The 16466-nt window shown below is 28.5% G+C and overlaps 1 protein-coding gene and 1 long non-coding RNA gene across 2 annotated transcripts; one reads left to right on the top strand and one right to left on the bottom strand.

Moving 5' to 3' along the window:
* Nucleotides 1-1665: 1665 nt before the first annotated feature.
* LOC136083235 (chitin deacetylase 7-like) lies at nucleotides 1666-4173 on the top strand. The gene is made up of 6 exons (XM_065802636.1): nucleotides 1666-1753; nucleotides 1841-2353; nucleotides 2639-2700; nucleotides 2895-3141; nucleotides 3287-3511; nucleotides 3629-4173. Exons 1-6 carry the CDS (start codon nucleotides 1666-1668, stop codon nucleotides 4171-4173), a joined length of 1680 nt encoding a protein of 559 aa, XP_065658708.1.
* Nucleotides 4174-14087: 9914 nt separating this feature from the next.
* Nucleotides 14088-15012, bottom strand: LOC136084283 (uncharacterized). The gene is made up of 2 exons (XR_010640449.1): nucleotides 14868-15012; nucleotides 14088-14232 (listed from the first exon to the last, which is right to left on the bottom strand). It is a non-coding gene; the product is annotated as an uncharacterized LOC136084283 (long non-coding RNA).
* Nucleotides 15013-16466: the final 1454 nt, after the last annotated feature.

Below are 16466 nucleotides of genomic sequence, written 5' to 3'. Positions count from 1 at the left end.
TGTGATGAAAGTCCGCTAAGTGATTGAAGTTTTGGATTGTGCGATCCACGAGATATTTTCAAGTTGCAGATGTTGCAAGTTCCGTATTTGAAATCACTAGCTGCCACGGTAAAATGATTCCATAAACCAGTTTTTTATCGATTATTTTCTATTGTAAAAATTTAGTACTGAGAAAATTTTGGTTTGGGTTGCTTTACTTAAGTGTTAATTCGTTTTAAAAATGATTTGAGATTAGTAACTTAAAACTATTATGTAACGTGATTTTAATTAAAATTTCTACAATTGTTATAATTAAAATTGATTTAGTAACAAACGATTACAAATAGGAGAATCGTCATGATCCCACTCTAAAGTAAAACTTAAAAAAAATCTTATAAAAGTTTCGGTTCATTTCGGTTGCGGTTTGAACCGAAATTTCGGCCGAAACAGGAAAAGTAAAAAAATTGTTGAAGCAGAAATTTCGGTTTCGGTTTCGGCCGAAACTTCGGCTGGTATTTCGGCCGAAGCCGAAATTTTCCGTTCACTATGTAAAAGTAAATTACTTTTCGAAGTAATCTTTTTTAAATAACTTTTGAAAGCAAAAAAAATTTGAAAGTAAAAAGTATTCTCTTTGAACAATAAAGGAAATAAATAACCTAATATTAAATCCTATTAGTAACCTAAAAAAAAAAAAAGGAAAATATTTTTAAAAAAACAAACAAATTTATTTAATACAAAACTTAAAAAACCATTTTGGGCATCACAATTAAAACTGAAATATGATAAACTTGTGTTTAAACGCAAAAATGATTTCATCAACTCTAAAAGTATTTGTGCAGCTAATGGAAATTTTTGGCTTCTTTAAATTAAATTAATGCTTGTAAACATTATTGCGCCATAACCAGGGTTATGTTGTCACTAAATAAGAAAAGTATGCTATAAAATTCCTAGATTCTGTGTAGAAAAGGTAGAAAACTTATTACGGAATAAATAAGTGTTGCATTAAGTATCTTATTTATATGCAAGTATTATACTTTTCTCAATAAAGACAAAATATAAAAATGCAATAAAATATATCTCAGAAGAAGAGAACCATTAACGATGTTGCCAATTTCAAGTACTACAGTTAATAAAGTTTTTATACTTTCCTGTCTTAACTTGACATATAGCCTGATCGCAATATACTTTTCAGAAAAAGATAAAAAAATGAGAGAAATAGTTAAGTTATATCAAAATTACCGTAATTATCAAACTCTAATATAACGTGTTTCGAACATTAAGAGTCTATACATGATATCGGATTTCCTTACTAAATCAAAAGTTAGTTATGTGTCGTAATTTGTAAAATCGTAATTTGTAAAATTTGTAAAACCGTAATTTGTAAAATCGTAATGGGTCGTAGTTTGTAAAATTGTGACTGTTTCAAAACTGTTAAAAAACGTTTTTATTGAAACAGTTTCCGTACCTTTAATTATAAATGGAAATTTTTGTTTCATCTTATCATTGCAAAAAGAGTTAAGAATAAACTGATAAACTGATCATAAAAGGTAAAAAAAAATAAAAGTTCTTACATGTTGATATTTTTATTAATTTGCAATTGCTTTTAAGAAAATACAATTATAAAAAAAGTAACTTTAACATAAAATGCATTCGACGTTGTTTAGAGTTTTTGTTTTAACTTCAACTATGGCGAAGAAAATTATTCTACATTCGTTTTTAATTTCTTTACTACATCAGATATCTGCCAACGTAATCAGACGAGATATTTTATTATGTAATTTTATAATTTTTTTTTTCTCTTTGGTTCAAAGTTCTAAATTTAGAAACATGTAATATGTAGCTTAAAACACTTTATTCATAGTTTCGCAAGAGCAAAGTTCTGAATCAGAAAACACCTTTAATCAATCATCAGTCGTTCAAGAACTACCGCCGACAATATTTCTTGATACAAACACAATACCTTCAGAGAATATTTTACCAGAAAGTTTTTCAGTCGAAAAGGCTCAGCTGCAAACATCGTTGAGCGAACCCGTAATGACAGATACTTTTACTGCGCCGACTCAAGCCGAATTAATCATGACGAACCTAGTTTTACCAGAGTCACTTCAACCAACATCAATCTGCAATGTCGCTAAATGTCTTTTACCTTCATGCAGATGCGCGGGAACAGATATACCTGGCGGATTGTCAAAAGTTAACACCCCGCAAATGATCTTATTAACCATGGATGACGGGGTAACACCAGAAAACTACCAGCTTTACAGTGAGTTACTTGGTGGCATGACTAACTTTAATGGCTGTCCAATCAGAGCAACGTTTTTTGTATCTGGTGATAATACCGACTACGCTTACGTCAAGAAACTGCAACAGAGCGGTAAGTAAACTTCTTAGTTTTCAAATTAAGTACTACACGTTCACAATTCTTAAAGGCTATTGTCGTCAAAATGTTTAAAGCTAAAGGAAGCTTTTTATAAAACTTTACGAAAGGTAAAGTTTCTATTAACTCGGGTTGTACTATTAAAAGCTTCAAAACAAATGAATTACTTAAGCTTTATTATAAGCGTTCGTTTTGCATAAAGTTAGTAAAGTAGGTAATTTAAAAAAGTTTTCCTTTTCACAAAAACGTCGTTATATTAAAGAATACTCTTACGTTTTATAGGTCATGAGATAGCAGATCATTCGACAACTCACAAGTTTCCTGTAGAATGGTGGAGTGAAGCAGTAAGTTTCGCAAAAACCGTATTTTTTTTTTAGTTTTCAATTGTGTTTTTTTTTACGTGAAAACATCATCTGTAGATCAGGTGACCTTACTATTTGAATGTTTTTTTTATGTTCGAGTAAAACAATTACAAACAAAAGTTAAGGTTTTATCAAGGTTGTTTACGTGTTAGTTATTTTTTTAAATTCATGTTAAGGCCGCTTTAGAAGATCTGCAAATGGAGATTTTAACACAAAAAAATACTATTCAGCAAAAAGTTGGAACAACCACATTTGGATGGAGAACTCCGTTTCTTGCTAGCCAGGAAAACACGTTTAAAGTGTTAGCTGAAAACCAGTTTTTGTATGACAGTTCGTTGGGAACCTTTCCGGGTACACGATGGTGGCCGTATACGTTGGACTACTTACCTTCAATGCCATGCTACATGACAAACTGTCCAAAAGGTAACAGTTTTGCATACGCCATTGCGATTCTTTTATTGATCTATCGTGTTTTTGTTTTTCTTTTTCGTTTTGTTAAGTTTTACTATACTTATTTTAATTGAGCTATCGCATACGAGCGCATTTCAATTGAACAAATTTCTTTTAGATGCGTATCCTGGAGTATGGGAAATCCCGTTGGTTACATTGCAATGTGACGAATCAGCTACATCATTCGCTTCTATGCTCGATGAATGTACAAATTTAGAAACAGAAGAAAGCACGTATAACATGTTAATGACCAATTTTAAACTTCACTACGAGGATAGTAAGCAACCGTTCCCCATGTTTGGCCATTCAACTTGGTTTGATAATGCGCCTTACCGTAAAGATGGTACGTTTATTAAAAGTGATCAATTTTCAGATTTAGCTCACAATAAACAAAAAGGTTTACGGTTTCTTGAAATTTAATTTTCAATTAATGAAGCAAGCACTTGTTTTATTTTTTTAGCTGTCATAAGGTTTATGAACGATGTTCGAAAGTTCAACGACGTTTACTTTGTTACTGCCCAGCAGGCAATTCAGTGGATAAAGTCGCCAATCGGTAATGATAAAATGCCGTTTTCGTGTGGTCTTTTAGAAAATAATAAAACCAAAAATGTTTTAGTTAACAGCGTTCAGCTACAAATATCTCCAAATGAGTCCGTAATGGCAGAAACTTTGACTGCTCCGACTCGAGCCGAATTATCCATGATTAACCAAGTTTCACCAGAGTCACTTCAACCAACATCAAGCTGCAATCTTGCCAACTGTATTTTGCCTTTATGTAGATGCGCGGGAACAGATATACCTGGCGGATTGACAAAAGTTAACACCCCGCAAATGATCTTATTAACCATGGATGACGGGGTAACACCAGAAAACTATCAGCTTTACAGTGAGTTACTTGGTGGCATGACTAACTTCAATGGTTGTCCAATCAAAGCAACGTTTTTTGTATCTGGTGATAATACCGACTACACTTACGTCAAGAAACTGCAACAGAGCGGTAAATAAACTTCTTAGTTTTCAAATTAAGTACAACACGCTCACAATTCTTAAAGGTTTTCGTCGTCAAAATATTTGAAAATAAAGGAAGCTTTTTATAAAACGATCCAAGGTAAAGTTTCTTTTAACTCGGGTCGTACTATTAAAAGCTTCAAAAGCAATGAATTACTTAAGCTTTATTATACGCGTTCGTTTTGTATAAAGTTAGGTACTTTAAAAACATATCCGTTTTTACCAAGTAATTTTTTAAACAGCCTATTTATACTACATTTTCGTCTTCAAATAAGAGAGTTTCATACCACGCAAATTTATTTTAACATTCTTTGATTTGAATGCATTGTGCTACACTCTGTGTTTTTCTCATCTTCATTTAAAGAGTTTTCCTTTTCACAAAAACGTCGTTATATTAAAGAATACTCTTACGTTTTATAGGTCATGAGATAGCAGATCATTCGACAACTCACAAGTTTCCTGTAGAATGGTGGAGTGAAGCAGTAAGTTTCGCAAAAACCGTATTTTTTTTTAGTTTTCAATTGTGTTTTTTTTTACGTGAAAACATCATCTGTAGATCAGGTGACCTTACTATTTGAATGTTTTTTTTATGTTCGAGTAAAACAATTACAAACAAAAGTTAAGGTTTTATCAAGGTTGTTTACGTGTTAGTTATTTTTTTAAATTCATGTTAAGGCCGCTTTAGAAGATCTGCAAATGGAGATTTTAACACAAAAAAATACTATTCAGCAAGAAGTTGGAATAACCACACTTGGATGGAGAACTCCGTTTCTTGCCAGCCAGGAAAACACGTTTAAAGTGTTAGCTGAAAACCAGTTTTTGTATGACAGTTCGTTGGGAACCTTTCCGGGTACACGATGGTGGCCGTATACGTTGGACTACTTACCTTCAATGCCATGCTACATGACAAACTGTCCAAAAGGTAACAGTTTTGCATACGCCATTGCGATTCTTTTATTGATCTATCGTGTTTTTGTTTTTCTTTTTCGTTTTGTTAAGTTTTACTATACTTATTTTAATTGAGCTATCGCATACGAGCGCATTTCAATTGAACAAATTTCTTTTAGATGCGTATCCTGGAGTATGGGAAATCCCGTTGGTTACATTGCAATGTGACGAATCAGCCACATCATTCGCTTCTATGCTCGATGAATGTACAAATTTAGAAACAGAAGAAAGCACGTATAACATGTTAATGACCAATTTTAAACTTCACTACGAGGATAGTAAGCAACCGTTCCCCATGTTTGGCCATTCAACTTGGTTTGATAATGCGCCTTACCGTAAAGATGGTACGTTTATTAAAAGTGATCAATTTTCAGATTTAGCTCACAATAAACAAAAAGGTTTACGGTTTCTTGAAATTTAATTTTCAATTAATGAAGCAAGCACTTGTTTTATTTTTTTAGCTGTCATAAGGTTTATGAACGATGTTCGAAAGTTCAACGACGTTTACTTTGTTACTGCCCAGCAGGCAATTCAGTGGATAAAGTCGCCAGTCGGTAATGATAAAATGCCGTTTTCATGTGACCGATAAATGGCACTTTTACAGCATTTCAAGACTCTAACATCAGAAAAAAGGCTGCTAAATTTGTCAGAATACCTATAATTAGCACTTTGATAGTTTGCAAGATTTTTTTTTACAAGTGTTTCATGTACTTAGTATTTAGTTCAATATTTTTTCACTCTGAAAACGTTGTTTGATGTTTTATACCTACACGCGCAAATCTTTGGTTTTGTATGCTAATTTCAGCTAAAAGGCGGCTATTTATGGCAGGTGTGGATTGCTCTAACTAATATTTGCAAGTCATTTTTTTTATCCAATTGTTATTTATCTTTTAATGGCTGAGGGGGTCACTGGTAGGGAGTCGCAGGTAGTTTTTTTTGTTGGGGGACATCATTCTTTTAACTATTTAACTCGAAAACACGAACCGTCATGAGAAACGTTGCTGTGCAGAGTAACACAGTTAGTTAGTAAAAGTTAATTGCAAGGTCCTAGAGCATATTCCCATGCACCGCAAGCACAATAAGTATAAGTAGAACTAGACTGAATAATGTAAGCGTATTTACACGCTGTTAATTATCAATTAACAGCGTGTAAATACGCTGTTATTTGATAATTAAAAAATGCTGAAAGATGTTTATATATTCTCATCAGTATTCCCAAGATAAGCTTATTAGTTCTACCGTTTAATATAGAACTTACTGTTAAAATTTCTATTTGCTAGTTAATATTAAATGTAAAATCAGTGGCGAATTCAATATAGGGCATATGGTGTGTGTGTGTGTGTGTGTGTGTGTGTGTGTGTGTGTGTGTGTGTGTGTGTGTGTGTGTGTGTGTGTGTGTGTGCGAGGGAGGGGAAGGTTAGCTGGGTTTCTTTAAAGATATTTTCTTTAAACAAAATGTTTTGTTTAAAGAAAATATCTCTTATAATCAAATGTACACAGTCAATGAATTTTCAACATAGTTCGGTGTATCAAACTACTGTGACTGTACAGCGAGAGATGTTCATAAAACTACAACGACTTTGGAAACGGTAAACAACTTTTTTTTAGAGAATAAAAAATAAATTATAAAGTAATAAATTAAACATTGTAGAGCAATTTTTATTTATTTTTATGTGTTAAAAATGTTAACACATAAAAATAAGTCTAACTAGCAAATAGAAAATTATAAAAACCGCTACGCGCGTTTTCAGAATTAAAACCATTGTTATCATTGAGGTCTTTAAACATAGCAGAAAGCTGTATGATGGTCAAGCTTTGAAAAATATTTCTAATTAAAAAAAATTTAACTTTATTCTTCCACTTGGCTTTAACTGTTTTGAAAACACAAAGGTCTAACGGGTGCATAAAATGACTTGTGTGAGCCGGCTAACGGTAAAGTGTTATATTATTTTAAAGAGCTCATATTTATAATTCTATACCGATGTGCCAAACATAACCGTCAAGAAATAAAATTGTCAAGCCTTCGAATTTTTTTGCATCAGACAAGTATACTGTAACTTAAACTATGCTAGAAACTGTTCGGATTTCATCGATCCTGATTCGCTTTTGTTATAAAAGACTATTTCGGCACCGCCTTTGCACCACGGTTTTTCATAATGCTTTTGTCTATGGTATTGTGAGAAAAATATATATATTTAAAAAATATAAGCATCAAAAAGAACTAAAAATACTTAATGTAACCAAACTTTGTAAATTACTTATTATGGCAAAAATTATTTTCAAAAAGTAGCAAAAGTTTATCTTAAGCAAAACCTAAATCATAAACTGCCTCATGTTTTCCACTGCAATTTGTCTCGCGTACAGTTTAACCAAATTAAATTCAATTCTGACACGCTCCGATTGGAGCATGAATTGTTTTATTCAGAATTGTTGTCATTTGGTTATTGTTTGTTGGTGATAATTTTTTAGGATGTTTCACAAACAACTTTAACCTAACTCTGGTAAAACTGTACACGAGACACATTACAATTAAAAACATGAAGTAGTTTTTGATTTAGATTTGGTTAAGATAAACTTCGGCTACTTTTTGAAAATGATTTCAATTATTTTCGGTCACGTAGATACTGCTCTAATAAATTGTATGCCATTTGCTTGCCGTGATCTAATATCGTTTTTTATATTTTTTCATAAAATCTTAGTGCCACAATTTAGATAGGTTACCGTTTTTAAACAAGTCAGTTTGATTTGATTCTTTTAAATAATTTTTAACCACAGTCAAAACGTCTGCATTCGCCAAGCCAAAACCAGTAAACCAGTAAAATTTCCTACAAACTTCAAAAGTTTATCTAGAAATACTTCAGTGTCTCGACTCATCTTTCTCTGTGCACCAACAATATTTGTTTTTTATTTACCTTCACTTCTATCATGAATTGTTGATTTTGCCGCATTATAACTATTAAGGTTCTAATAGCGTCATTTTTTTTTTTTTACTTACATCTTCAGCAGCTAGCTGTAACAGTAGGTATCAGCAAATTTTGGTATTAGTTTGCTTTATTATTGAGTAGATAGTTTTTAAGAAAAACAGATTCAACTTAAAATAAAATAGTTTCAAGACAACTTTTACCTATCTTATTTGAAAAATAAGTTTAAAAAATTAAGTTTGAAAAGTATGTTTGAAAATTAGGTTTGAAAAAAAAGTTCGAAATTTAAGTTTGAAAATTAAGTTTGAAAAATAGGTTTGAAAAATCAACATAAATAAACCGCTTTAAAGAAGCATTTATTTTGTTGAATCAGAAAGCCATTAAAATTTGCGTCATTAAAAATAAGTTGATGAAAAATGGATTTAACATATTCTTGCGGTTTGAACTTTTTTTATTCTTTACAAGATTAAAGTTTTGAAGCTAAATTTGAATGTTTTTTTTGTTTTGTCTTAAAAACAAAAATATCTGAAATTTTTTTTGTTAACTGTCTATCTAAACCCAAGTAGGTTGCAACTTTTAAATATTTGGTTTTTTATAAATAATTAATTTGAAAAAAAAAAAAAAGACAAGTTAGTGAGGCCAGGTCGGAATACAGAAAATGTCGGAGAAATTCTTAACTGAACTTTTAACAGAAAAGCCTAATAAAGCCTTTTAAACAATAATTATAATTGTAATGTATTTATACATTAGTTTATCTAATTCCATGGCTTTTATGTAAAGCTATCCATTTTTGATGGACCCAAACATGTCTCAAAATTTTTAAAAGTTAAAAAATAAGTTATTAGCGTTTTATTGTATATGAAAATACGGAAAATGTTTTAAACCAACATTCGTTTTAAAAATTCATTAATTTCAACTCACTCCAGTTTATGTTTTATAAAGAACTAGCAGAAAGCAACACGTAATACGGGTTATGATCGGTCTATTTTATAGTTAATTTATAGCAGCTGTTTTCCACAATTTAAAGTTGCGAAACCTTAACTAATATCCTTTTAGAAAAACGCTTTCAAATTGAAAAAATTAATCCATCTGTAATATTAAAATAAAAACTATGAGGAGGTAAAATAATTTACCAATTATTCAACATTATTTGAGTAATTTACAACTAACATAGGTTATATCAGTGTAAGGCAGAACCATTTTCTCCGATATTGCTAAGTTTAACACAATACGTTTTTAGTTACTGACACAAAATAATATCACTTCATGATGCTTTAAATTGGCGAAAAACTGAAGTAAAAGAAAAGAAAAAAAACAACTGAAAAACAATTTACCTGCTTTCGGTAACCTGTCGTCATACTTCAGTTGCTGTTATGATTGGCTTTTAGTAAACTTTAGTTTAATTTAAAAGACATCGCAATAGATTTAAAATATTTTAAATCTATTGCGATTTTAGAACCTGGGCTACACGCCAGTGTTTAGTGTCAAACTGTTACTGCTTTAGGTCTAGGTGTTTTCTAGCTTTTATTATTAATTATTCTGAAAATACATAATAATGTATTTTAATTTAATGTGTTTTTGGGTAATGTTGTTACTTATGTTCTGTTATATATAAATGTTATGTTACTTAAGTTATGTTATGTGGATATTATATTAACTTGTGGTGTGTGCTATTGTTGTGTGTTGTTGTTGTGATGTTATTTTTTTTGTTATCTTTTGAGTTGATAGACATTTGGCTTACCTTCACGTTGGTGTCTATCGTAAAAATGATAAATAGGTAATTTAATTATTAAATCTCACTGCTTTTAATCATCACTAAAAGTCAATACAAATTATTTTGTTCCAAATTATTTTATAATCTAAAAGCAATGACAAATTGTTTTGTCATATATAAGAATAGTTTTATCTCAATTTGATTTTTTATCTTTCTGGTCAACTGACGTTTCTTTGTCCAAAAGTCATTTCTGGACAATAGATGTATTTCCTTTGAACATTGTGGAGACTCCAGACCTTTTATATTGACCTAACTTTGTTTCACATTGTCATACGACAACAGCCTTTTTATCTCTGTAGATACTGAAAAAACTAAAAAGGTCTCATACATAACTCATTTTCACAAAAAATTGGACAACCGACCTTTGTCTTCTGAGGTACAGGTATTAAGATTTAAAGTTTATTTTAGTTTATAGTTTCGGTTTAGTTTATAGCTTTTTTTAGTTTATTTTTAGTTAGTTTTAGCTTCAGCTATCTTTTTTCTTACTTTAGACAACTTTATGGAGGAAATATATATAATATATATAAATATATATATATATATATATATATATATATATATATATATATATATATATATATATATATATATATATATATATATATATATATATACATATATATATATATATATATTTATATAAAAATATAATTTATATATATATATATATATATATATATATATATATAAATATATATATATATATATATATATATTTAATACATATATATATATAAAATATATATATATATATATATATATATATATATATATAAATATATATATATATATATATATATATATATATATATATATATATATATATATATATATATTTAACATTATATAAACATATTTAAACACATTTATAAAACAAATATATAACACATACACAAACAATAAAAAAATACTTTATATTATTATAAAAACATATTGATAAAAACAGCTATAAAGCACATATTACCACATACACATACTTATCAAAAAAGCATATATGCGAACAATAAACATGTGCAAGCAAACGTTTTAAAAATGACACGAGAAAATTTAAAAAGATTCAAAGTAAAAAAAAAATATATATATACAAACAATATTCCTTACCTTCATTTATTTATTTTTTTTTTTTTCATAAGAACTGTTATCCTCATTACAAAATTTAATCTTTACATACAATAACATGTGACATGTCATGTCAGTGTTGGCATAAAATTTTAATTCATTTTTCTAAGTTTTCTAATTTTAAAGTAGTAATAATCAATTATATGGAATTAGATTAGTATAACTTTTTTGTTGCATAAAAAATAATTAGGTCTTATCCCTACCCCTATTTTCCTTTTAAAAAATAAATCTAATAAAAATCTTATATATAAATTGCTAAACTATTTCCTATACTTTCTTCAATTATAAAATGATCTCAACAATAATCATTTATCTTAATATGATTCTTTATGCAATATTTCTAAACTAAGCAATAATTAAATTTAGAGATGGGCCGATTCCGATTCTCCCGATTCCACCGATTCTCAAGGAATCGTAAGAATCACGATTCTCAACTTTTTTAAACAATTTTTTTAACAATTCTGATTCTTTTTTAACTTTTTTAGAGGAAATTCTTTAACGACTTCACTTCTTTTATTATTACTCCCTTGATAATTTAAGTTAATATATACACTCTTTGCCGTTGAGATTTTTTTTTGTTTAATTTACGTTAAATCTTCACTTTCGCATTTAATATCATCGTTGAAGTTAATTAACTTCAACGATGACATTAAATGTTACTTAAGTAACTGTGAAGGAAAACCTTAACAACAGTAAACGTTGAAAATAAAAGTAAAAGTTTATACTCTAAATTTCAGTTGATTAATTGTTTTCAATTTTAATCAATTTACCGACGGTAAGTATTATCATAAAAATCTTATTTGCTTGTTTTATTATAATAATTATTATTGTTAGTATTATTATTTTGTATTATTATAAATGCTGTTATAATTCAGAATATAAACATATATATATATGTATATATATATATATATATATATATATATATATATATATATATATATATATATATATATACCCAGTAGGCACAGAGACGTGACAAAAACGTGAATTTCACGTTATTTTGGCACGTGACATTTAGGTGACTTTTTGGTTCCCATGAAATGACCAATTCACGTGATTTATGGACGTGTTTTTCACGTTACTTTTGGCACGTGATATTTAGGTAACTTTTTGGTCCCCATGAACTGTCTAAAAGTCGTGCTTTTTACGTTAATTTTGGCACGTAGTATTTAAGTAATAATTATGCTTTATAAAAACGAAGTGTTTGGATTCGTGTAAAGAAAAAAAACTCATCGTCGAGGAAATATTTGATACGTATTAAATTACTTGGTTTTATTAGTCAGTATATTAGTTCTTGACATAAACATTTTGAATTTGTAATAAAAGCTGCACTTTTGTTAAAATATCCTTCTTATATCCAATAAGTAATAAGTACAAAGTCATAGATCTGCAACTTACGAAGAGCAAGCTTCGCAGGGTTGCCAGGTCTTTTTTCGGACACAAGCCGAAAACGAAACAAAAATAAACCAGAAATAAACCAGACCAAAAAAAAAAAAAAAAAATTTTAACTTTTTGTTTTAAAGCCTTGTTTATATTTTATATTTTGAAAAAATGCTTTTTTATTTAAAAATTCATCCTTGAATATTAAAATTTAATTTCTGAGGGAGAGATAAGAAGAAGAACGAGTTAGTGAATGTTTAATTGGATGCCAGTCTAGCCTTCATAGCGGCGTGGGGAAAGTAGTTCACTCCCTAAAACCTATACTAAATACGACACTATCAACCTGTAATATACATATATTTTTTCCGCTTGCATATTAATATAGATTTCTTTTCCAGCCTTTGCGATAATTGCCTTAATTATTTTAAAGTCCTAGTAAAAAATCTCTTGCCTCATTAAATATGATTTGATCCAAATGACTGGATGCAAGACTTGGCTTGATATTTTCTTAGTCTGATTTTTATGCAGATGACCTGTGAGAGGACTCTGCAAAATAGTTAGAAACGGAACACATAGACAGCCAAGGCAGTAGACACCTATGTTACAGAGGTCTAGGTCTCAGGAAACTTCTAAATGGTCTCACGAAGCAGTTTAGAATTCAGCGGTGTTTTTAGAAACTCATTTTTCTTAAAAGATTTTAGACTTGCTCTAATGACGCAATGTCAATTAATTTATGATTAATGACGATTTCTGTATAAGAATTTTCTAATAATTTTGTCAATTAAGGGATAAAAGCAATATTTCAATGACATTGCAAGTAAAAGTTTTTATATTTTAAGATTTTAATGTGCGCATTTCTTTCATTTGTTTTAACTTGATTGTTCTTCTATAAAATGAAAAAATGGAAATCTTTCTATCCCTCAAATTAACTTTTTTCATGAAATAAAAACTTGATTAAATTGATTTATTATTAAATAAACCAGAATTATACCAGATTTTAAAAAACATACCAGATAAAACAAAATAAGACCAAAGACTCTTATATAAACCAGATTTAAACCAGATTTTCTAAAATGAACCAAAACAAAAAATCCAAGCCAAACGATAATAAAACAAACCAGATTTGAGAAATCTGGCGTTAAAAAACACCAGATGGCAACGCTGACGCTTTGATCCACAAAGAGGGCACTTCAAACTTAATCTAACGAATCAGTCGATATATTCTCCCATAAAAGCACGCTTCAAACATAATCTAACGAATCAGTCGATACTTTCTTCTATAAGAGTACGCATTAAACTTTATCTAATGAATCAGATTTAGCTGAAAAGAAACGAATAAAATCTTAAATAATAATATGATTATTTAATAATTATCTTAAATCACAAACTTTTAAAACAAATCTTACTTGGTGAGTTGCCAACCATTTTGGCAACAAGATCTTCTAGTTGTTTTCTTTTATCTAAATCATTGAATAATTTTAAGAAAACAATACTATATACATACAATGTAGAAAAATAAAAAAAGTCATTTGCCTTCTAATTTTATACTCTCATTGCTAAAAAATAAGTAAGGAGATTTAATAAAAAAAGACATAACAAAAAAGTCGACAGGTAAATAAAAAAAAGAAGTACAAAATAAAAAATACAAGTCTAAAAAAATATTGTTTATCTATATATCTATATCTAATATTTGTCTATAGATAAATATATATCTATATATAAAGTTAATAACTGATGCGCGTGATTAGAAAAAGACCTGTACTCACCTTATGTGATAACATCTGATTAAATAATTTGTTTTCTTTGTTTTCCATCTTCTTATATTTGCACTTGTTTCTGCATTAACTTGTTCAAACATTAACTCACTAGATGCAAAGGTGACAGCCCACGAAGTTGCTTTAAATGAGTAATCTACAAAGTTTTGAACATTAAATGTAATTTTAGAATGCACACAGAAAAATTATAACAATTTTTAAAATGTAATAATTACCACATAACCACACAACATTATAGTGGGGTTTTCCTACCCATGGCGAGATTTTCACCTTGAGGCTCCTTTAGCTGTGGAAACATTCACCATGGCTTAGGAGCCTCATCTACCCATAATTATATATAATATATTAAGTATAAAACTAAAAGTATGTATAATAAAGTATTGTCAAATTAGGTCACCAATAAATACAGAGTGCTGAAAATTTAACTCAGAATCAAGTTGCATTCTCCAACAAGATATGAACTAAATTAAATTATTGCTACAGGGTGCGATCACAAAAGAAAACGAAGAGAGGGAAAAGTGAAATTTCTCAAACTTTAAAAGTTAAAAGGTTATTGTGTCTTACTACAAAATGATATTCCTTGACAATAACATAACAATACCATTGGATCTTCCTAGTCAATAATATTTTATACAGAACTTATCATTTGTCGAGTAGTTTAATAAATTTTATATTAAATAAGTTATAATAACTTATTTATTATTAAATTAATTACATCGACAAATTTTACAGTCTAAAATATTATATAATAGGGTAGAAAAAAAAGTATACCTTGTATTAGGGTTTGATTTTTTGCATGTTGCAATATGAGAATTATCTGCCATAACGTTACACGATTTTGAACTAAGCTTTGTAATATATTTATTAAACCTAAATTGATAAAACTTAGATATAAAATAATATAATATGTTTAGATAAAATATTATATGAGTGACACTTTATTTTTGTCAAAAAATGCATTGCGATGTTATAAGATATCTTTTACCCTGATACTTTTTTTATTATTATAAAACTACAATGCAAAATAGTATATTATTATAAAAGTATAATGAAAAGTAATTACAATAATGAATATATAAACTACATATTTTATGTAATCATTATATTTAAAATGTCTGGAAAATTGTTTGCGGAAAATATCCTGAAAAAATTCAAAATATTTTTCCCCTAATTTTGCATTCAACTAAGTTAATGACAATAATATATACTTTAACTTGCATGTATTTTTATATACTTTAACTTGCATGTAACTTTTCGGATATTTGGAAAAAGATAAATTTCAGAAAAATATCCGGTATTCCGGGAATATCCCAAAAAAAATAATCCCTGAAACTAAACTATAAAAAAATAGTAAATAAAATAAAGAATATCTTTCCAAGTTTCTAATCATAGGTTTTTATTGAGAATAAAAGAAGTTCCAAAATACACAATATTTTGGCAACGTAGCTTTCATGCTTCAATCAAGTAAAATTGTAACCTGGACGAGGCACCTAAAATATACATGATTGAAACGTGAAGAAGGAAACTGGGTAAGAGCATGCATCAAACTTTATCTAATGAATAAGTCGATATTTTCTTCAATAATAGCTAGCGACACCAAATTTAGCTAAAAAGAAACAAATAAAAACTTAAATAATAATATGATTATTAAATAATTATCTTAACTCACATATTTTAACACAAGTCTTACATGGTGAGTCGCCAAGTGTTTTAGCAACAAGATTTTCTGGTGTTGCTATTTCTTTGATCTAAATCATGAAACAATTTTTAAAAAAGCAATGCTATATTTGAGAGAAACTTGCTTTACATATTGGAAGGTTGTCAACATTGAAAGATAAGTATAATGCAGTTTCAAATACAATAGCATCATAATCATCTTTTTATGGGGAAGACATTGAACAAATCCGTTAATGACCTGTTTTATATTGTACATAATAACAATAGTAATAAAAGTCATATAATATATACAATAATAATTTCATAAATACAATTCAAATATATATATATTAATCATACAATATTTAAATAATATAAAAAAATGAAATAAATAAGTATTAACCTTTTTTAACAAGTAAAGCACAAGATCAAGATGTCATATATTACAAAAAGATAAAGTATATAATAATAATATATACATATATCAATAATAAATAACATAACACATTTGTTTATTGATATTATCTTGGATAAATTCTTTAACCTTGTTGATGAAAACAAAATAATAGAAGAAAATCTATTTTTGGTTTTTATCTAATCGACTCTTGAGCAATAATGTATGCAGAAGTTCTACAGACATTATTATTGCTCAAGAATCAAGAATAAGTTCTGCTAGAACTTATAATTTGTCCATGTAGCTTACTTAATTTAATA

This window comes from Hydra vulgaris, chromosome 08, assembly GCF_038396675.1.
Source record: "Hydra vulgaris chromosome 08, alternate assembly HydraT2T_AEP".
Lineage (NCBI taxonomy): Eukaryota > Metazoa > Cnidaria > Hydrozoa > Anthoathecata > Hydridae > Hydra > Hydra vulgaris.
Note: the sequence above shows the minus strand (reverse complement) of the source record. Positions and strands in the feature narration are given on the sequence as shown.

Coding starts and splice junctions, on each gene's coding strand:
- LOC136083235 (XM_065802636.1), top strand. CDS start 1,666: ATGGCGAAGAAAATTATTCTACATTCGTTTTTAATTTCTTTACTACAT. Junction 3,142..3,286: donor CATGACAAACTGTCCAAAAG/GTAACAGTTTTG, acceptor AATTTCTTTTAG/ATGCGTATCCTGGAGTATGG. Junction 3,512..3,628: donor TGCGCCTTACCGTAAAGATG/GTACGTTTATTA, acceptor TTATTTTTTTAG/CTGTCATAAGGTTTATGAAC.